At 34.3% G+C, this 24,283-nt stretch overlaps 1 protein-coding gene and 2 pseudogenes across 3 annotated transcripts; all 3 read left to right on the top strand.

Moving 5' to 3' along the window:
* Positions 1 to 274: 274 nt before the first annotated feature.
* LOC143567265 (cytochrome P450 CYP749A22-like) lies at positions 275 to 4,464 on the top strand. The gene is made up of 5 exons (XM_077053728.1): positions 275 to 553; positions 633 to 856; positions 3,253 to 3,485; positions 3,560 to 3,938; positions 4,023 to 4,464. Exons 1-5 carry the CDS (start codon positions 280 to 282, stop codon positions 4,449 to 4,451), a joined length of 1,539 nt encoding a protein of 512 aa, XP_076909843.1. The 5' UTR covers positions 275 to 279; the 3' UTR covers positions 4,452 to 4,464.
* A 12,674-nt stretch (positions 4,465 to 17,138) lies between these two features.
* Positions 17,139 to 18,892, top strand: LOC143567264 (cytochrome P450 CYP749A22-like; annotated as a pseudogene). Its single transcript, XR_013141381.1, has 2 exons — positions 17,139 to 17,794; positions 17,875 to 18,892. The product of XR_013141381.1 is annotated as a cytochrome P450 CYP749A22-like (transcript).
* Positions 18,893 to 20,951: 2,059 nt separating this feature from the next.
* On the top strand, positions 20,952 to 23,638 carry LOC143567263 (cytochrome P450 CYP749A22-like; annotated as a pseudogene). The gene is made up of 5 exons (XR_013141380.1): positions 20,952 to 21,552; positions 21,632 to 21,854; positions 22,448 to 22,680; positions 22,763 to 23,141; positions 23,212 to 23,638. The product of XR_013141380.1 is annotated as a cytochrome P450 CYP749A22-like (transcript).
* Positions 23,639 to 24,283: the final 645 nt, after the last annotated feature.

The raw sequence follows: 24,283 nt of genomic DNA, 5'->3' as shown, positions 1-24,283 counted from the left end.
ATATTTTAGATTTCTTTGTCCAACCGTTACTTTGTTAGTTACAAACTATGACTTTGTTCATACATTACATAACAGTGACATGTATGTCTTATATATTATTTAACTTGGGGTGTTACATTATCTATTGTGACACGCATGACTACATTTTTTTCCGTCACGATGGAGCCAGAAAGATTAAAAATAGAGAATTTTTAAAGCAAAAATTAGTCTTCGTCGCCCTCTAACTTCCTAGTCATTAAGGTTAATATAAGTTTATAAACTTCCAACACTTTTACCAAAATGGTGACTTTCTTGGGTGTTTTGATAAGCCTACTATGTTATATACTCTTCTTATATCTATTCAAGTTCTTTCACAAGTTTTGGTGGGTTCCAATGCGCATAACACATGTAATGAGTTCACAAGGAATACAAGGACCTCCTTACAGTTTCATCTATGGGAACGCCAAGGAGATTTCCAACATGATGAAGAAATCAACAAGCTCTCCCATGGACATGTCTCACTACATATTCCCGCGAGTTCAACCTCACTTAGATTCATGGTTGCACGTATATGGTTAGTATTATTCATAGTTCATTCGATGTGCACTTGAGAATATGTGTCATAGGTGTTTTAAATGTTTATTTTGATGCAGGGAAAAATATTCTATATTGGCAAGGTCCTCAGGCTGAGCTAGTTGTTACAGAACCATGGCTCCTTAAAGAAATAATGAGTATCCGAGAGATTTCAATGGGGAGACAAGACATGGGTCCTATTTCCAACAAGGTATTCGGTGGCGGTCTAGTTTTTTCTCAAGGAGATAAATGGGCAAAACAACGGAAATTAGCAACTCACGCTTTCAATGGTGAACGGCTGAAAGTAAGTTCATAAAAATCATATATATATCATGGATCTATTATAGAGTTATTACCAAGTCAAGTCACCGGGTTGTAAATCAAAGGGAGTTGATGAGTCAAGAAAGGAAAAATCTCCAAAATAGCTAGTCAAATGGGTTAAAATATCTCCTATTCATTCAAAATCAATTTTTTTTTATTTTTGGAAAATACGCATATGAACATAGAAAGTGTGCGTCAATTAAGCCTAATACTTAATGCCATAAAAATGACTTGCCACCACCACAATTTGAAATATGTTGGCACAAACGGATCAAACAATCAGATCAAACAAACAAACATGAGATGTTGGGGTGACAAATCGCGACTCTTTTCATATAATCAAACGAACTTAACAAACGGACATACAAGGAGAAAATACTCTCTTGACCCTCTCTAATAAAATTAATAATCTAGACCCTATTTGTAGATCTACTTAAGTTTCTTTCCAAGACAATTGTTAAACTTCCTCTCCAATGCAAACATTTCCTAAACCTACTACAATTCAATTAAATAAAACATAACAAATAAAACTCTTAACTATATTACTAATTCAAGATTAATCCTTCATTCATCTCCTTAATCTTAACTTGTTCATCTCTTTTGTACCACCAAGGTCTTGAATTCCCAATAACGCTCTCAACTCTTCAATTTTATTCATTGGTTCATCTTTACCCTTTCTTTTCAGTTGTTTGTAACAAACATGTTTAACAGGTTCTTCACATTCATTGTTCAAACCTCTCGTTGATTTCACATACAACTTCATTCTTCACGTTCTTGTTTCTCACTTTTATATTCTTTCTTTGCTCATCAAAACTTGTAGATGAGTCATTCTTACTTCCTGTATCAATCCCTATTGTGTCTTTCATTCTAAAAATTCTTTTGAACCTTTCATACGGTTTTGACTTTTCATCAACAAATGCTTGATTGTTGACTTTCTCACACGCTTTAAAATTTGCAGACTTGTTAGTTGCATCATTTCTTTCATTCAATATTATATCTTTTCTCTCATCATCATGATCAGTAGCAAGATTTCTTACTTCGTTTCTGCTCACTTATCTTAATAGTTTTCTCATCTTCAAGGTTGTTTACATACGAAGAACATACCTGAAGATTCACCATCTTTTCTTCTTCTTTTGTAGAAGAAATTGTTTCCTTTTCTTCATTCAATCTTTCTTTTTCTTCACTCTCTAAAACAGCTTGCAAAGATTCTTCTTTCCCTGCAGCTTCTCGAACTTTTCTCTTATGTGATTGTTATTTTTGAACAATCACATCTAATCTTTCTTTCTCAGCGTCTTCTTGAGCTGCTTTTTTCCTCTTCTATCTTTCGTACATAATCAATTCCGAGAAACCTAATCTTCAAAGCACGCCATACTTCCTTAGCATTCATGAGTATGCCAACTCGTACCAAGATGTTTTCCGGTAGGGTTTGACATATCTATAGCTATGCCGACTGTAGGTTAAATAACATCCCAAAAGCCATAGCCTTTCAAGAATCCCTCCATCTTGATCGACCATACTTTGTAGTTTGATTTCGTTAATATTGGAAGTCCTCCAATCACCATCGTCTCCATCCTATCACTTTTTATATGCTATATTAGTTGGAATTCGATCATTCCCAATGCCGAAATCAATCTCCAATAAATTAGCAAACACCATAATTTTTCTTTATATTCTTAATTCCTATTTTCCTTTTTTCTTCTTCTGGTTGCAACGATGAATAAAATAAATATGTTAAGTTGCGATGACTTCCAAGGTTTCCAAGGAACAAACCAAATCGCTAAAACCAAAGAAACGCAAAATATATGGCGGCTATATGGATTATCCAAAGTCAAACCATCAAGGTTTAATCTCCATAGTCCATCAGCCCAAGTTCAAATGAAGAAGCCCACGTTATCTTTTAAGTTCAGTGTTATAAACCTCAAAACTGATGCTTTTGTTTTCTTTTTATTAAACAACACTTTACACATGGATCTGCCAGTTTAAAAATAAAATAACAAATCATAGTATCATACAATAATTAAATCATTTGAACTCAATTATCTTTAGCCAAGTTATCCTTTAATCATATTCACATTTAAGTCATACGAATTCCTCAGTTTTATAGCAGTTTAAACTTTAAAGCATTGTGTATGAAAATAAACGAAATATATAAATAACTTAACAAAATATATAATATACGTTATAACATTATTGATGCATTTACTCAAAATTTACTGATCAATGCACACGGTACGTGACATGCAACCTTATATATTAACCCTAACCGAATTGATGGATTAGGTTTAGGTCATGTAGGTTTCAAAGTAATTTTCTTAAATCTGAGAAAGAACACATGTTTGAGGACAATCAAAGTAGTTTTTCTTGTTTGTTTGGCTGTAGAATATTGTGCCAGCAATGGTAGAAAGCGTTGACATGATGCTAAAACGGTGGAAAGATGCTGGAACCAAAGAGAAAGATGTCTACGAAGAGTTTAGAATAATGACATCTGAAGTCATTTCAAGGATCGTATTTGGAAGTAGCTATGAGGAGGGAAAGCAAATTTTCCAAAAGCAGGGGATGTTAATTCCCTTAGCTGCCAAACAGATGTCCAAAACTCGGATTCCTGGCTTTAAGTAAATCTATCTTATCTTATATATGAAGATAACACAACTTAAGAACATGATCATTTATGTTTCAATCTTCACAGGATGATATTCAAAGATAAAGAGGATTTAGAAATCGATAAACTTCTAGCTGGCATTCGAGACACAATTACAGATATGATCAGAATAAGAGAAAATACGATAGTTTCAGGAAATGACGCCGACTCCACGACTGATTACCTTGGGATACTTTTGAACTCGTATCATGATGTTGATGAAAATTACAAGCTGTCCATACAGGATATTGTTGATGAATGCAGAACATTTTACATTGCGGGACATGGAACCATCTCTCTTTTGCTCTCGTGGGCTACTCTTCTTCTAGGAATCCACACCGAATGGCAAGAGATAGCTCGCGAAGAGGTTCTAGAAGTATTTGGTAATCAAAACCCATCATCAGAAGGAATAGCAAGACTCAAGAAAGTAATATTGTTTATAAAAAAAGATGTCATTTCTTAGCTATTGTTTTCTTATCATGTTTCGTAATTGTGTGTTTTTATCATATAGATGGGCATGATAATCAACGAGACACTACGTCTATACCCTCCTACATTATCTACAATCCGAAAAGTTTTGAAGGAAACACGCATTGGAGATCTGGTTCTTCCAGCAAACATAAATATACATATATCGAGATTAGCACTCCATCAAGACCAGGGTATATGGGGAGAAGATGCTCATCTTTTCAAGCCAGATAGATTCTCAGATGGGATTGCCAATGTAGTTAGCAAGAATCCAGGAGCATTCCTCCCTTTTGGTTATGGACCACGAATCTGTGTAGGCTCCAATTTCGCAATAGATGAAGCTAAAATAGCATTGTCGATGTTCTTACAACGTTATAGATTCACCCTCTCCCCAAACTATATCCATGCACCGATTCAACTTATTACGCTTTGCCCAAAGTATGGTGTTCAGTTAATGTTTCAGCCTCTATAAAGCTCCACTTCTTGTGGCCGGCGTGCACTTAATAAGTTGTTTACATTTTGATTATTGATCCCATGCCAGATTTTAATTTACCTTAAGACATATTTCTTTTTATACTTGTGATTGTCAGAAAGTTATACCATATGTAGTAATAATACCCCTGTCAATCGTTACACAATTATTGTTATATTTAATTTCTTTTATATTTTTTAATATAAACAAAAAAAAATAATCGTTTTCAACCAATCATATATATTGAAGAATCAAGTAGTTGGTGGTGATACTGATGATAATATTTGTGATATAGATTGAAGAATGTAAATAACATAGTTAGAAGATTGAATGTTTGAAAATGGCTAGATGACCACTTCATACATTTCGAAGAATATATATGGTGAGTTAAATGTTAAAACTAAAGCTTCAAACAAACCAACTGGTGGAGTTATACTTTGATATTATTTTATATATACTTCTTAATCTTAATAACCTGTCCATTATATTACAAGTGATGCACACACATTATTAGTCATAAGCAAATTACTAACATATGTAAAATCTTTGAAATAGGCACAGATATTTTTTTTTTAAAAAAAAAGCCAGTATAAAGGTATCAAATATAATTTCAACACATATAATAACAAGTGTCTTAACCGTGCTACACAAGTGCCTAAACGTCAATGAAAGGCTACAAAGGTGCCTTGATTGCCAGAACGCCGACCAAAGGTGTCTAGTAGGACCTGCCACCGTGCGACAGTTAGGCTAGGAAGGCAGTTAGCAGGCCTGTTGGGCAACTTTGAAGCCTTGACGGACAAGACACTATTTTAGCATGTTTATTAACGCTTGGGCACGTATGTAGCTCAAATGAGACACATATCATGATAAAGGAGGTGTGAAGTCATTTTGAATGGAAAGCATAGCCTCCTTGGTGCCTAGCCCAAAGAGGTTATGAGTTTAAATCCTATTTTTTTCGAACGGTGACTTTCACAGTTAAGCTATCTCACTGCGCGAACACGTCGCGCCCCGCCACCCCACTTAGGCCAACTATGTTGACATGATCGGGATCCACGCTGACATCCGAGTTTTGCTTGACGTTCCCGGTAAAACCCTGGCTCACCCCGCCCGAAGGCACGACATGTTTTAATGCTCTGGTAAAATCCGATCGGAATCAGGATTCGAACCCGGGACATCCGGGTCATCCATCATGTTCCTGGCCATTGGGGCAAGCCCCGCTGGTTTTAAATCCTATTAGTTACTCTCTCTTTTTTTGTTTTTTCTCTTTTGCCTATTTTTTAAAGTTTTGTGTCAACATTCCTACTTGATAGTTTGCTCATAAATTATACCAGAGGAATAGAAATTATGTATTTTTTTTATTAATTTTCTCATTTAATATCTGGAATATATAAATATGATTTCTTGTTTTTCATTTACTATTTTAGAACTAGTGTTTGTTTTCTTTTTTTACTTTAGAGCCTGATGAATGATTCGGAGAAGGATAAATCAAAAATGAAGCGTCGCTAGATTTACAAATCTATATTATATGTAACGGAGGAGTGATGGGCACAAAAGTAATTTCATAATTGCATGGCAAGGGTAAAACGGACATTTCATAATAGGGCAAGAAAAGTAATTTGTCAACGTATCCGTCAATTCTTAAAGCTTTTGGTACAACATCATAAAGCTTCACTTTTTATGAGATTACTCTTCAATCCTTTAGAAAACAAAAAGCTATGGTTTAAATATGTTATTATTATTATTATGGTGGCTATCCATATTATTAACTCTCATGTGTCATTATGTTTCTATTAACTTTGTTAGCCTATATATAGTGGCTTCTTGTGTATACATGCATACATACCAATGAATAACAAACTCCCTTTTCTCTACTTATTATGCTCTCTATACATTATTCAAAACGACAACGACAACTAACGTAAAGCAAGGCCCGACTTTGGATTCAAAAGGATGGACTGATTATTGCTGGTTCTCATTTGGGGAGCAAATGTTGTGTAAAATTAGAATGTTTTGATGTTTTTGTACAAAAAAATAATGTTTCTGTTTATGTAGTTAAATTTAAAAAGGTGTGTTTGTGAAAAGCATATTGATATTGGGCGTCAACAACTAAAAAATATAACTAATAAATTTTTGGTCGGTTCTCCTACGGTTTACAATGTGGCGTACATGATTTGCACCGTAAAAACCTGTGAAGAACATTAATGTTAGATGACTAAGATTGAAGGGTATAAATTAGTACATTACTATAAGCTTATAATTTGGTAATTAGAAAAAGAAGGAAGAAAAGGTTTTTACTGTAAGGTTATTTAATTTATCATTAACACATGGTATATTTTAATCAACTTTAAGAATGAGGTTAAATGAAAGCAACAATGAGAGTAAGGTATTGGTTCATAAGGTGAATAATGTAAGTTGAATTTAAGAAAATAAAAACGATGACGAAATTCGTATCTATTTTGAAAATGAAAAGACCTTTCATGAATTAATTCACGAGCTTGTTATTATCTTGGGGAACAAAAGGATATTGTTTAAATATGTTGTTGTTATTATTATTATAGTGACTATCCACATTCTTAACTCTTATTTTACATTATATTTCTATTAACTTTATGAGTCTATTTATAGTGGCTTCTTGTTCTTATATATATATTTTTTACCAAAGTTGGTTACCTATACATTATCCCAACAACCATATATACACGTGTAGGTTCCCCGAAAATGAAATGTGTACCGCCAATAATTCCAAGGTGTGCAAGGGCACAACCCTGTCATCGTGATCGGCTGTCAACACTAAGATAGGAGGATATTGACGAGAGCGATCGTTAGATTGCTCCCATGGTCTCCTAACATTATGCGGTGATGAGTACCTGATTACACAATAACAATTAAAAGGTTCCAAAATTTTAAGTTGTATTAAATATATATTAATCATAAGTTGCATGAGGATTAATGGTTTATATTGCTCACTTGATTAACCATTGAAAATCTTCTTCTATATTTGAACAACCATAGTCAGATGTCCATGCATGACCTGTGACAAAAGTGTAAATAACTAGGGCAGCGTTTAGATGTGAGTTTAGAAAGAAGCTACGTGAAAAGTATCCATCAATTCTTAAAGTTTTTTGTACAACATCATGAAGCTTCACTTTTTGTGAGATTACTCTTCAATCCTTTAAAAAACAAAAGGCTATGGCTTAAATATGTTATTATTATTATTATGGTGACTATTCACATTCTTAACTTTCATGTGTCATTATGTTTCTATTAACTTTGTTAGTCTATATGTAGTGGCTTATTGTGCTTGTATTAGATATACATGCATACATACAATGAATAACAACCACCATTTTCTCTACTTATTATGCTCTCTATACACTATTCAAAACGACAACGAGAAACTCTAGCAACTCTATAATTGTCCTTATTTGTTTTTAGTTCTTTTTGGTTTTATATGTTTTACTTGGTTTAATGAAGCATGCAATTGGATTGCCATTTCTTGATCCTATTGTTGACCCTTTTGGTCAAACTAACTATTTGGATAACCCATGGTCGTTGCCTTTGACTTTTGTTAGGTGTGTTAAAGATGGCGTTAAAGTCATTGATTATTATGATTTTGATGGAAAATATGTTGAGCAACATGTGAATGATAAAGGAGTTAACTTTAAAGAATTTTGCATGAACCCGCAACAACTACCTCATAGGGGTACAAAATATTCGTTGACTCTTCTATTTAAAAACTAAAACTACTTTAGATAATTATAAATATGCATGTGCTTTAGTTGGAAGGTAATCAACAAAAAACCAACCCGACAAATTTATTATAATATTAAAAATATGTATGTTTATAAGTTTATTATTGGATATCATACTCCACTATCCATTTATTATCATAAAAGCCTACAATTAATTTAATGTTATTAAAAACCCATTAAAGCTTATTAATTGCCATGACGAACACGATCTAACGCTATTTGATTGTACTTACAACATTTAAATGAATATACCCTCCTACATGTGAAACACGACCATGAGAAAATAAAATTATACAAGTACTTATCAAAACCATGGGTCTGGAAAATAGTTGGAACCGGAAACGAATATCAACAGGGAACAAAGGACCATCAATGCAAAAGTGAAATTTTCAATAACGGAGTTATGTACTTTGTTATGAAATCCACATGGGCAATCCAACATGAAATTGCCGAGAAAAAAGATGTCCGGCAAAGCTTCATTTTATAACATATCTAAATTTAGTTTGTTGAAATCGTTTTTAGACATCGAAGCGAAAGTCAAGATTCATTTCTTTGTTGCAAATTATTTGGTGTTATCGATATTAATTTTTTGGTGTGAATACTGCACGTTTGATCATCCAACCTCTTTTTATTTAGTATTTCTTTATTGCATGACCTTTCTTTACCCAATTTCATTCATATAACTTGTAGCAGACCACTCCAAAAATGATAAATTGGTTTCTTATCCTACTTAGATATGCTGGTTCAAGGCTCCATGAAAGCCTCCCACCTCGTGTTTACGATGTCTCTAAACGCAGTTGTTCTTGAGATACTCACAAGACTACCGGCAAAAGTTGTTGGCCGGTTTAAGGTTGTATGCAAGGAATGGCACGACTTACTATTAACCCGAAATTTTGAAAAGTTCCATTCGTATCGATCACTTATTCCGAGTACCCAAAAACACTTGTGATCCATTGCCTCATTGGAACTGTTCATCCAATTGACTTCACAACCAGTGAATACGGCCAGGTAAACCCATTACATGCCCATTCTACCCGGATATTACATGCATTTCCGTCCTCTCACACATGGATGACCTCTTATGTGCTTGGGTACATGATACACATGAATTGTTCTTGTGGAATCCAACCACTACTACTTACAAGACATTATCAAACTCTACTGGCAGAGGCATATTTGTAGACTTCACAGATACAGTTGCTTTGTTCAAGGACCATTTGAACGACTACAAAGTCATGCACGTGATCCGAAAATCAAATGCCTTCGAAGCCCATGTATACTCCTGTTTACTAGCATCTTGGACGGAAATACCATTCCCAGCAAAAGTATAGTACCTAGACCGCAAATTCTGTTGGTCCATCGGGACTCAATGTGGTACAACCATGTACTACACAATTACCCAACCCATGATACAAGGTAAAAATACCGTCATTGCATTCGATGTCTTTGTCTTCTCTGTATGACAGAGCTACAGTTTCCACCAGTCCAAACAATTGGTGTTCTCGAAACCAACGTGCTTACTATTCAAGATGATCTTTACATGATTGTTACAAATGGCCTACGGAATCGGACGTTCCAGCTATGGATCCTAAGACAAGACCATTAGATCAATCTCTTCACCCCTCCTCCCCTCCCTCCTATTCCAGAGCGTTTATGGTGCTCAATCACACACTACAAGACAAATAGGAAGTGGTTTGTCATGAGTAACTCACGGGCACTTTATGAAATCGATACTGATATGAGACCCTTCGTTATTTCCACAGCGTCAACTCACTTGATGGTGGTGTAGGTGCCATGTACTTGGAAACCGTTGTTGCACCGGCTATATGATGTCACTTTCTTCCCATGTTTAATGTACGCCGGGTGGTTTATGTTAAGATTGAAAATAAAACATGCATGAATTGTGAGGTTAGTTATGTTGCATTATTTGCACGTTATATATTATTTTTCTATCATTGGACTTCTCACATCATGTATATTGCTTTGGATGGATTTTTAACCTCATATTAGTTCTAACATTGTTAAACATGATTTGATTAATGGCACACCAACACTATATGAGATTGCGGCCATCACCAACCCGTTAGCACGCATTCAATCATGTATGTTGCTTAATAATCACTAAACCCATAAACCTACTTCTTTAACAAATATTTCACAAAACACGATACATCCAATATATATGCATAGGTCACTATTTTAGTGCGCACCCCCACATAAAAAAATCCAACAAACCATATACACAAGCGACAACACGTTCTCATTGATAACCTTTTACGCAACATACCAGACACTGCAAACCAATACGAGAGGATAATTTGCGCGAACCTGCAGCAACGCGTGGGCACTTTTACTAGTAAATTATTAATCCGTCACAAACACATCACTGAAAAATAAAAATAAAAAAGAATTCCGTTCATTCAACCATTTGGCAGAAATAAATGAAACAGTTAAATAAAAAAAATAATATCATTGCAAGTTTATCACAAAGTCAGAAACTTATGTGTACATTATGTTGTAATTGTGGTGTTGGTGTTTGGGCCGTTTGGGCGTTTTTAATAAATTAAGTTCTCCTTTGGAAAAAATACAATTATAAAAAAAATACAAAAATTAAGATACTATCGCAAAATGTCAATTTCTCAAGTATTGTAGCAAAGATTGAGGCATCATTCACAAAATGACATAAAGAGGAAGACATAGCATCCCTCCAAAATCCCTTTCGCTCTTCCCTCTTACTCATATTTAGTTATTCACACAAAAAAAAAAGAATAAAAAATTTTGATGCTTACAACAAAGGACATTCGGCTTATTGAGATTTGGGTGTCTTATAGGTACTCACTTCCTTGAAGGGTCAATTGTTTGATTACCAATCTTATCTTTCTTTCATAATAAAAAAAAATAATGATGTTTAGATGCCTTAATCACATTCAATCCTAGCCGATTTTTTTTTCTAATTTTCTAATCATTCATCTCATTCATTCTAGTTATCCATGGGTCTCGGGTCTAAACCATTATGAGAAAAATTAGGCTAGGAGTGTAAACATAAGGTAACGTTTGATATGCATGAATGATAGAGGGAATTGAATGATTCATTGCATGAGAATGAAAAAAGTAGTGTTTGGTTGCTCAATGGAATGAAATTATCCATTACAAATGAAATCTCATTCTATCAAAACTATTCATTCTCATCCTCTTTTTTTTCCATTACATTCCTCCTTCACCATATTTTCTCAACAACACCAGCACCTACCAACAACCACCAACACTACCATTGCCACCACCACCAACACTGTTGCTGCCTGACTACCACCACATGATCGCCACCACCGTCGTCGCCACCCAACCATCGCATCACTACCACTACTTGATCACTGTCACCCCCACCACAACCACCGCCTCTGTCGCCTGACCACTACCGTCGCCACCGCCCACCGCCTGACCACCACCGTCGCCACCGCCACCACCATTTTCGTCGCCAGAGCTACCACCACCGTCTTCATTGCAGTATTTTTTTTTTATTTTGCTAAAAATATATTTTGAAATAAAAATGTTTTTATTATTTCTATTTCATTCTTATAATTTGTTTGGACACCAAACAAAATAAAGTAATATCATTTTATTCTCATAGGTTAACCAAACAAAAAAAAGAATGATAATGATCAATTTCATTCCTTGTCTATTCAATTCCTTCTCTCATTCTATTTCTCTTTCATTCCATTACCTCCAACCATAATTTATTATTATAGCTCTAGAACCCGTATAATATTCGAGATTTGTTAATGTTTAATTATTTATATTAATAAAATGAATCATTTAAAACAAAAAAAAAAAGTTACAAAATCAAAATATAAAATAAAAAGTGCATTACAAAATTACTCAAATACCTACTACAAACAATGAGAAGTCTAGAATTTAAAATTTACTATTAAAAAAATATCTTTTTATTAAATTGAGATTCTAGATTCCTTATTGTTTAAAATTGATATTCTAGATTTCTAAATTGCAAATTTAAAATTTACACAACTTATAAAGTTGAGATTGTGGATTTCTTATTGTTTGTATAATATATTTTATTTTTTTTTACTTTTATTTTTGTGTCTTTATTTTAAATAATGGATTTTATTAATTTTTATCATTTGATAAATCTCATGTAATACACGGTTCAACTAATATGTTAATAAATTTACAAAGATGGTGATTTTATTAATAGATTCTACCCCTTGATTTCTCATATAATGGCAAATAAGTTTTCTAAGGGTTTCAATAAAACCAATCAAAGGTTTAATTTTTCCTTTTTTGAAGTCACTTAACTTTCACTATGTGTCTAGATTTTTTTCCTTTTTTAGAAACTAGTTCTGGTTTTAAACTGATTTGATTTGATCAACTTTGGTCAAAACCGGTTTGAGGAGAAGTTTATTGGTTCGGGTCTTACAACCGAACCAGTTTGGGGTCAAACCGGTGGATTGGGTTGGAACTGGGTTGGCTCAAATTAGGCTTGTAAACCGGTTTGCCGACGAGACGGGAACCGATATACAAAGTATAGGATTAGGTCAGTTGGTTCGGGTTTTTCTCAAGCGGTGACGGATGTAAACCAGTTTGGGTGACAAGATGGAGAACGAATATGCAAAGTATCGCACTACAAAAAATTTGGTTTAGCACAACCTTTATTTTACAAAAAGACAATTGCATCGGACGAAGTTGGATTAGACTTAATGGAACGTTTTTGTTACTTAATGTAACTATTTCCAAAGAGTTACATATTGGAAAGCATGCATTTAAAAGAAAACAGTGCATCATGTAACAAAAATGTTGCATAAGATCTAATGCAACTGTCTTTGTAAAATAAATGTTCCATTAGTTGACTTTTTAGTAGTGTTGGTTTGGGCCATGTTGGAATCGAGATGGCTTAAATCGATTTTACAAGTAGCATTGGGTCTGATTACGATCCACAACGGTTTTTTTACACAACTCTAAAGTAACCAGCTTTTATAATATAACTAGGTTGCTGCGTTGCGGCGGTGCAGTGACTCTGATTCGGTTTGTAACGGTTAGGTTCGTAACAGTAACAAGAAAAAAATAAATACATAAAATACTATTGACACTCACACAACTTATGATAAAAAAATCATACTCAAATCAACTTGTAGCCTGTTGGTAAAAACCACACAGTGCGGCTACGAGTTGACGCAAATTTGGTTGGTATCGGGGTGACAGGCGACAGCACCAGAACTAAGAAAGAAAAATAAAATTCATCAACACCTATATATAAGAAATTAACATATCTAAATAAACAAATGTGTTTCCGCAACTAACTGACGCGAATTCGGTCGGTTACGGATTATGGCACAGAAACTACATTCCAGAGTGTCACGAATTGAAGCGAATTTGATCAGTGTTGATGGTGTTGACACAAAATGGTAAATATAAATTATTAAGCACACAAAAATCAACATTAACATGAAAGAGTGTTTTTTTAAGAAAGAACAAAACTGACGTTGAAGCAACTCATAAGAGAAAATTCAATAATTTATTTAAAGAAAGTTCTTTTAAAAATTATTTTTAAAGAAAATTCAGCTAAAAGAATTTTCTTTTGCAAAGGTGAATCGATCATTTGTAAAGGACATGGATAAAGCTTCTAGCAAAACTATCCTTAACCATCTCATCACATGAGAACAGTGTTATTTAGATGAAATAGTTTACCTAAAAGCTCAAAAAATCTTTCATAAACAGAATTAGTGACACAAAACTTTGATATTTATCTATTAGTTATAATTGTTTCCTTGAAGAGTTCAAGTGATATTGCAAAAAAATAAATTCACTAAATACTAACCAAGCTCTTCTAGATTTCATTTATCTTAATTTGAAAAAAAGCAAAAAAAGTTAACATTTATAATTATACAATATTAAAAACATGTATACGCCTGCTGAAAGTTGATTGATTTAAAAAAAAATAGAGAGAAAATTATGATTTGTACTCCTATGCTGGATTGGCGAGCACACTTTACACGTCCCAATCTCATTTTGTGTGTTGTGTGCCATTATTGTTTACCAGTCGGATCGCTCTGTCTTCGGTCATCAGTTGACCGTCTTTGAGCAAGACCATCTTTTTGCTAACAAAACCCTCTTAAAACATATATCCTCCTCGATTTGGGACATAACATAGGTCAAATCTGAGTCGTCGTGTCCCATATCTCTTTGTCTCCCCGTAATTTCTTGAACCATATAAAAAAATTGACCTAAGGCAACCTTTATTTCACAAAAAAAAACTGCATTGTGTGAAGTTGCATTAGATATAGTGCAACCATTTTTTTAGATAACGCAATTGTTTCTTTCAAATGCAACATTTTTAAAGGGTTGCATTTGAAAGAAACAGTTGCATTATCTAACAAAATGGTTGCATTAGGTCTAATGCAACTTCACATAATGCAGCTTTTTTGTGAAATAAAGGTTGTCATAGGCCATTTTTTTGTAGTCGCTTCAATCAATAATCAATTATCGGTCGATTACGGGTGTGAAAGTAGAAATGGAGGCTGGTTCATAAAGTATTAGGCCTGAAAGTGAGTATTACGAGCCTGATGGCTTGTATGGTAAGTGATTAGTGGTTAATTTCTTTTGTCCAACGCCAACCTGATGACATGCATGTATAAATTGAACTTGGAGTGTTACATTATCTATCATTGTATTGTATAAATTATTGAAGGAGGACCGAGCCAGAAAGATTAAAAAAAATAATATTTAAAGCAGAAATCTTCGTAGACTATTTCAATTCGTAGTCATTAAAGCTAATATATATACATATATGTAAACAATTCATTATATGCACATAAATCTCCACACTGCACACCTTCTGTTACCAAAATGGTGACTTTCTTGGGTGTCTTGATAGGCCTACTATGTTTTATACTCTTCTTAGCTCTATTCAACTTCTTTCACAAGTTTTGGTGGGTTCCAATGCACATAATGCGTGTAATGAATTCACAAGGAATACGAGGACCTCCTTATCGTTTCATGTATGGGAACGCCAAGAAAATTTCAAACATGATAAAGAAGTCAACAAGCTCTCCCATGGACATGTCACATTACATATTCCCGCAAGTTCAACCTCACTTAGATTCATGGTTGCACATATACGGTTAGTATTATTCATAGTACTTTCAGTTTGCATTTGTGAATAAAGCCACGTGTGATGTAAATGTTTGTTTTGATGCAGGGAAAAATATTCTCTATTGGCAAGGTCCTCAACCCGAGTTAATTGTTACAGAACCAGAGCTCCTCAAAGAAATAATGAGTATTCGAGAAATTTCAATGGGGAGACAAGACATGGGTGCTATATCCAACAAGGTATTCGGAGGCGGTCTAGTTTTTTCTCAAGGTGACAAATGGGCAAAACAACGAAAATTAGCAACCCATGCTTTCAATGGTGAACGGTTGAAAGTAAGTTCATACAAAACATATATATATCTATACTATATATAAAGCAAGTATAAAGTGTAGGTCCCGAAACCGGATCAAACAACAAAACAAACTAAGTACTAGTCGTTCTTGGATCAACCTCACAACTAGTTGACGGAAACAACTAGTTGGACCGAGATCTCGGATCTTGTATGTGTTAAAGAGAGCCGAAAATATAAAAGAAGGTTAGAGAGTTGAAAGCGTTAGTTGGATAAAAATGAAAGATGCAAGTGTTGTATTCACCAAGGTTGATTAGTGGAGAAATGGGTTAAGTAACCCTTTATATAGGGTCCCATTTCTCCAACAATTACATTTTGTCCTTACAAAATAAACGTACTGAGGTACGTAATACACCGACTCTAAGCAAATATAAAGACATACGCAATCCTAAAACTAATATAGAATATTGGCCCTACACAAAGACCTCTTAATATATAAAAGATACAAAACACTTTGGTTTAGATATAATATATAATGCATAAAATTATTATTTGTTAGGAGCAGTTTGGTGTTTTGGTCACTAACGTCTACATATTCTCAAAACATAAATACAAAATTGGTCTCTCATCTTTAATAACTTTTCATTAATTTAAGAAATAGTTACACGTATATTCCCTAATTCAAAACAAACTACTTTCACGAGTTTTTAACGGTCATATCATTTTCGCACATTAATGTTTTTACATGAAAATTACACCATAAAAATAAACATTTAATTCTCTTTAATTTGAGTATGAGATTGATATACTTTTTTCGTTTTCAAAATTAACATGTTATGTGATTACAAGTTAGATACGACAACGGGTCGAGTAGGGTGAGCTCAGGTCATGTATAAAACCAAATTAAGGTCGAGACGAATTGATACAAAAAATGGGTTAAATTGGTTCTGTTCGGGTGGGTACGAGATCGAGTCAAAAGGGTCATGTCAAAATAAGTTTAAGATTAAAACAGTGTTGGGTCGGAATGGGAATCTAAAATTACTGTACAATTCAGCCTTGCTTTTTATTTTCGCCATCGGGTACACGAATGTCATTGTTTACATGGACCGGTGACGATAAATGCGTGTTCAGCACCACGTAATGCACGTAAACCCGTTCTTGGTTATCACTCAACAAAAATTAGGCTAGAAGCCCTTTGGTTTTGTAGTTTGGCTTTTCATCATCAATATTATAATATGATACATAGTTTTTATATTTGATTTAATAAACAGTGGAAAGAATACAATTTTGTAATACAGTTGTACGCGGACAAATGGCCATTTCTTTTCATTGTTATAGAATTATGTGTATTAGGAGATGCAGAAATGTGATATGTAACTTTAACTAATAATCCTAGCAAAATCGATGGGTTAGGTCACGTGGGATTCAAAGTCATTTTCTTCAATGAAGGAAACAACACGCATTTGGGGACAATCAAATTGATTTTTTCTTGTTTGTTTGGCTGTAGAACATCGTTCCAGCAATGGTGGAAAGCGTTGACATGATGCTAAAGTTGGAAAGATGTTGGAACAAAAGAGAGAGACGTCTACGAAGAGTTCAACACAATGGCATCTGAAGTTATTTCACGAATCGTATTTGGCAGTAACTATGAGGAGGGCAATCGAGTTTTCCAAAATCAGAGGGCGTTAATTCCCTTAGCGGCCAAACAGTTATCCAAAACTAGGATTCCTGTCTTTAAGTAACTCTACCTAATCTACCTTATCCTATATAAGAAAATAACACAACTTAAGAAAATGATCATTTTTATTTCGACCTTCACAGGATGATATTCAAAGATAAAGAGGATGTACAGATTGACAAATTGCTAGCATGCATTAGAGATACAATTACAAATATGATAAGAAGAAGAGAAAATATGATAGTTTCAGGAGATGAAGCCGACTCCATGACCGATTACCTTGGGATACTTCTGAACTCGTGTCATGAGATTGATGAAAATTAAAAGCTGTCCATACAGGATATTATTGATGAATGCAGAACATTTTACCTTGCGGGGCATGAAACAATCTATCTTTTACTCTCGTGGGCTACTCTTCTTCTAGGAATCCACACTGAATGGCAAGAGAAAGCACGCGAAGAGGTTCAAGAAGTATTTGGTAATCAAAATCCATCTCAAGAAGGATTAGCAAGACTTAAGAAAGTAATATTATTTATAAAAAAAATCATTTCTAGTTATAGTTTTCTTGTCATGTTTGGTAACTGTGTGTTTATATCATACAGTTGGGCATGATAATCAACGAGACACTACGTTTGTACCCTCCTACTGTATTTACAATCCGAAAAGTTTTGAAGGAAACACACGTTGGAGATCTGGTTCTTCCAGAAAACATAGATCTCCATATACCAACATTAGCACTCCATCACGACCCGAGAATATGGGGAGAAGATGCTCATCTTTTCAAGCCAGAAAGATTCTCAGAAGGGATTGCCAATGTGGTTAACAAGAATCCAGGAGCATTCCTCCCTTTTGGTTATGGACCACGAATCTGCGTAGGCTCCAATTTCACAATAAATGAAGCTAAAATAGCCCTCTCGATGATCTTGCAACGTTATAGATTCACCCTCTCCCCAAAATATGTCCATGAACCAGTTCAGCTTGTCTCGCTTCGCCCAAAGTATGGTGTTCAGATAATGTTTCAACCTCTCTAAAGCTCCGTTAACTTCTTGTGGCTAGTGTATGCTTAATGAATTGTTTACATTTCCATTATTGATCCCAAGTGACATTTTCATTTACCTTAAAACATGTATCTTTTCTATTTGTGTTGTCTGGGTACACTATCCAAAATAGGGTTGTAATTGTTGATGGCCAACAAGCCTTAAAATGACAACAATGTTTTTGTTGTGTTATAAAAAGTTTAGCCGTTCAAAAATGGTACTATGCATATGTCACATTTGCTTGGCAGAAATGACACACTTTTAGTGGCATTTAGCATTTGTGCCTTTTTATTTTAGGATTTAATGACAGTTTATGCATGTCATATTTGCTTGGCACATACTTTTAGTGGCATTTAGTATTTGTGTCACAAAACTTTAAGTATTTAATAGCACATTGTGAATGCTTCAACCACTCTTTAAATGATTCCATCTCTTTATTAATCACAATCATAAAAAAGTTTTTTAAAAAAAACATTAAAGCTGTTACATATGTTTTTGAGAGTATTAGGCTTAAATAGGTTAATTGATGGCTAAAACATGGATTAAAACTTCACAAAAACATGCCAAATAAATAAGAGCTCTTTTAGTTAAATTCAGCCATTCATTTGTGGACATGTGGACATCTGGTAGGTCAAATTAGTAATTCTATGGTATGCCAAACCAGAAAAGACTGAAGCATCAGTATTGATGCGGGCTGCTATCACATAATATCTATGTGTCTAACTAGATATCAAATTTTGATCCAAACTAAAACATAAAAGTCACTGGCCGCTCGCTAGCGTTAAGAGTCAAGAAACATCTAGTTACTCTTCAGAATTATTCAAACTTGATGTATTTGGCAAGACTGTAAATGATAGGTTAATCAAAGTATGAACTTTAAGATAAATGTATGCATGCGTGAGTGGGTTCATTCCTTCCTCTTACACATACATACATATACACGGCTCACATACACATACGCCAACATCCATAATTTCAAACTTTCAAGCTCAATCTTAAATCAAGAACATCTAATCTAACATATTTAACCCTAGAAATCAACTCATGAACAAAACTTACTTGTGTTCTTGAAGATTTTGGGATGAGGATGAGAATGTGGTGTGAGTGTGATGATCATTCCTCCTAATCTTCTTCATAGTTGTTTAATCTTCAATGTTCTTGATCAAAGCTTGATTGTGAGTACTGTGTGTTTGATCAAAGAAGAGAGGGATAGGTTGGGTGAGTGTGATTATAGGGATTATGTGTATAATCCATGTTACTTACAACACACACACTATATTAGGGGTGCAATCATTGGGGCTTTGATGTGGAAGGTGATCATTGGAGGAAGAAGGAGTTCGATGGTGAGGTGTAAGGTGGGCCGGCCAGGGGGGTTAGGAGATGAAGGGTTGGGTCAATATAACTAATCTTGGTTAGTCGGTTTAACGTATTGCGAGATTTAGGTAATCAATCGGATCCCGTTTTTAATAATTTTTGTTAGACTTTGAACAAAATCAAATTACTGACAATATGGACTATAAAAACTATTTTTCTGAAAATAGTTCGTGTCGGGTCCTTTCCGGGCCTTGTACTAACTTTCGCTTACTAATTTCTCAGTTTTTTATATTTGAGCCTTCTAAAATTATGTTTATACATTGCCCCAACGTTTTAACATATATTTTAAATTTTTGGGATCATTTAATCATATTAATGATTTATTTACTTTCTGGCCCGCTGCCCGAGGTTATTTCGCGTTATGCTCGTTACGTGTCAAAACTTGGATTTTTTGTTGATTTTGCAAGATATTGAATCTTAATAAAGGAATATTTTATTCATAAAATGATATAATGATGCTAATCATAATTACATTAGTGATAAATTTTGCCGAGTGTTACATTGTAAGCCGTAAAAATGAGTTTTGTTCGTGTTTTGATGTTTCAGAGCAGTAATCGAAGGAATCAGAGCTTCAATTCATATTTGAGAGTAGTAACAAATGGAATTAGGGCTTGTTTTGCGTGCTTTGAACTCGTAACTGAGGGGATTTGTAATTAATTGGATCTAGTGTTCTTTGTTGATCGCATCTCTAGGGTTTTCGCTTTGAACTTGTATGTTTGTACTGTATGTCATTTTTATTAATTAGTGGCGCAAAACAATTATAAAATAACCCCTGAATATGACACACAAAAGCGTCTTCTGTGTTTTTTTTAACTTGTTATGACGTTAAAATAATGACATACGAAAATAAGTGTTACTATTCCTTCACATCTTTTAACAGATAGACATTATTTGAAAACATATATTTTTTGCATGTCATTTATTCATGGAGTGTCATTAAAGGTTCATGGAGTGTCATTAAAGGTTAATTTTATTGTGGTGACGCGATTTATTTTGTGTCCATCTTAACAAAAATTTCTTGATCCGTCTCTCTTTAGTGACTCTTTTTTAATTAAACTGAATCAATAGATAATAAATTAGAAGAAACGAAATTCACGAAAAAAAATAACCAACTTTTATAATGCTTCACTTTTGAGTCAAATATAAGAAAATTAATTACTAAGTAATAAGTTAATCTATGTTTCATTTTTCTTACATAATTAAAAATAAATCAACAATTTTATATATATACGAATTACACGAAGTACCTAAAACTTAGTGATTTTTGAAGAACATATTGAGTGATTTAAACGAGATTCTTAGAAAATGGCTATATTATTTGACAGAAAGATAAGACCACAACGTAAATCGTATTTCTTTTGTCGAACTTATACTAAATACGATTTGTTTTGATTTCTATAACGGTGATTTTTTGTCAGATTTTCTAAATTAGTGGGCGCATTCTTAGTCATCAATATGGGACCACAAAGAAAGAAGTAAGCTTTGCAGTCTCTTTCACTTACTAGTCATCAAACCTATAAACTTTGAATACATTAAAGTTACAAAAACCGTCATATGCACATAAATTTCCAAACTGCACACCTTCTGTTACCAAAATGGTGACTTTCTTGGGTGTTATGATAGGCCTACTATGTTCTATAGCCTTCTTAGCTCTATTCAAGTTCTTTCACAAGTTTTGGTGGGTTCCGATGCGCATAACGCATGTAATGAGTTCACAAGGAATACGAGGACCTCCTTATCGTTTCATCTATGGGAACGCCAAGGAGATTTCCAACATGATACAGAAATCAACAAGCTCTCCCATAGACGTGTCACACTACATATTCCCGCGAATTCAACCTCACTTAGATTCATGGTTGCACATATATGGTTAGTAATATTCGTAGTTCATTTGATGCGCTCTTTCGAATATGTGTCACACGTGTTTTAAATGTATGTTTTGATGCAGGAAAGAATATTATATATTGGCAAGGTCCTCAAGCTGAGTTAGTAGTCACAGAACCAGAGCTCCTTAGAGAAATAATGAGTGTCCGAGAGATTTCGATGGGAAACAAGACACGGTTCCTCTTTTGATCAAGATATTTGGAGGCGGTCTAGTTTTTTCTCAAGGTGATAAATGGGCAAAACAACTAAAATTAGCAACTCATGCTTTCAATGGTCAACGGTTGAAAGTAAGTTCATACAAACCATATACATTAGAGATTTAATACTGAGTCAACTCATCGACTTCTGAGTTGAATGAGTTGTTGATAAGTCAAGAAATTTAATGGAGAAAAAATATTGAGTGTGTGAAATTCATAATGAAACATTGAAACCACATGATCATTTGTCTTGACTTAGTATTTAAAATCACATGTAAAGTTATCAAAAGTCAAAAACATATAATGGGAGTGTTATAACATCTATGCATGGACGATGTTGTGCCACGTATACATGATCTTATCCTTGTGCACACATATGTTTTGAAATACAAAAAGGTATGATCCTTGAGTTGGAATATTATTGTTACGTATCTATGCTTAACTTTAATCAAACAATAATTTTGTTTATTAAAAAAATAGGTTGAGAGATAATCCGGTTTCATGATAAAATTACATGTTAATGCATAGCCTATTTCCTTCTTATAGTTAAAGAATCAGGTATAAACAGACGAGTTAGGTCGATCAGGTAACAATATCGGATTCGGGTTAGAACCAGCCAACTAAAGAAGAAGAAAAAAAGTAAATGACAATCAAAGTTACTTTACTTGCTCGTTTGGTTGTAGAACATCGTTCCAGCAATGGTTGAAAGCGTTAACTTGATGCTAGAACGATGACAAGATGCCGGAAACAAAGAGAAAGATGTCCATCAAGAGTATAGAACAATGGCATCTGAAGTCATATCAAGGATCGTGTTTGGAAATAGCTATGAGGCGGGGAAGCAAATCTTCAGGAAGCAAGAGGCGGTAGTGCCGTTTGCCACCAAACTGTTGTCCAAAACACAGATTCCTGGGTTTAGGTAAATCAATCTGATCTACCTATCGTGTATAGGAAAATCACACAACTCATAAAATTGATCCTTTTTGTTTCAATCTTAACAGGATGATATTCAAAGATAAAGATGATTTAGAAATCGACAAACTGCTTGCTGACATTCGAGATACCATTACTAAGATGATAAAAAACAGAGAAAATATGATAGCTTCAGGAGATGAAGACAAGTCCACAAATGATTATCTAGGGATACTTTTGAATGCGTATCATGAAGTCGATGACAATTACAAGCTTTCCATACAAGATGTTATTGATGAATGCAGAACATTTTACGTTGCGGGACATGGAACAATCTCTCTTTTGCTCTCGTGGGCTACTCTTCTTCTGCGTGTCCACACTGAATGGCAAGAGAAAGTGCGCGAGGAGGTTCTAGAAGTATTTGGTAATCGAAACCCATCATCAGAAGGAATAGCAAGACTCAAGAAAGTAAGATTATTTATAAAAGGGAAACCTAAATTTCTAATTTTATTTAGTAATTTTTTTACGTATCATACAGATGAGCATGATAATCAATGAAACATTACGATTATACACTCCATCAATATCTGCAAACCGAAAAGTTATGAAGGAAACACGCGTTGGAGATCTAGTTCTCCCAGCAAACTTAAATTTACGAATACCAACATTAGCACTTCATCAAGACCCTGGAATATGGGGAGAAGATGCTCATCTCTTTAAACCAGAAAGATTTTCAGAAGGGATTGCCAATGTCGTTAACAACAATCCAGGAGCATTCTTCCTTTTGGTTATGGACCACGAATCTGTGTAGGCTCCAATTTCGCAATAAATGAAGCTAAAATAACCCTCTCGATGATCTTACAACGTTATGATTCACCGTCTCACCAAACTATGTCCATGCACCCGTTCAGCTTATAACGCTTCGCCCAAAGTATGGTGTTCAGATAATGTTTCAACATCTCTGAAGCTTCACTTCTTGTGGCAACGGGCAGACCCTAGGTGATCTGAGGACCTCACCCAAAACCCTTAAAATTTCATTTTTCATGTATAATATATAGAATAAGTCGAGCGAAGCCCATTGTTTTTTTAACAATGACCCCCATAAAAATAAAAGAACATATTTAATTTATCAAGAACCCTGGGTTTGTACCTAAGCAATGTGTGTGTTCTTTTTTTCTTTTGTCTGTGTGTTTGGTCTAAAAAGACAATATCGCTGACACATTATATCATTTCTTAATGTATTTTTTTTTTTGAAAGCAAACATCATTCAATTAACTTAAAAAGAGTACATGAACCAAACACTCTGCCAAGCTGAGACAACCACCAAAACAAACATAACATTTGTTTACGCCTAAACTCCAAAAATTCCAATAGCGAGCTACAGAACTTTTGAACCCCTATTCTACATACACCAAGAGCACTTGGACCCCACACCTCCACTCCTCCATTTATTTAACACTCTTTAGCAAACTGCACCTATCTCCTCTAACTCTAACTCAAGTCCCATGCTATTTAAAGACAAATAATTCATCCTAAACCATTTACATTCCTTTCTCCAACAATAATATCTCTTAACTGATTTTAAAATCCAGCCATTTGAACCCCATTAA

Source organism: Bidens hawaiensis, unplaced genomic scaffold, assembly GCF_021521415.1.
Source record: "Bidens hawaiensis isolate Kalapana, Puna unplaced genomic scaffold, B.hawaiensis_p1.1 tig00023286_1, whole genome shotgun sequence".
Lineage (NCBI taxonomy): Eukaryota > Viridiplantae > Streptophyta > Magnoliopsida > Asterales > Asteraceae > Bidens > Bidens hawaiensis.
This window is presented reverse-complemented; position numbering and strand designations above follow the sequence as displayed.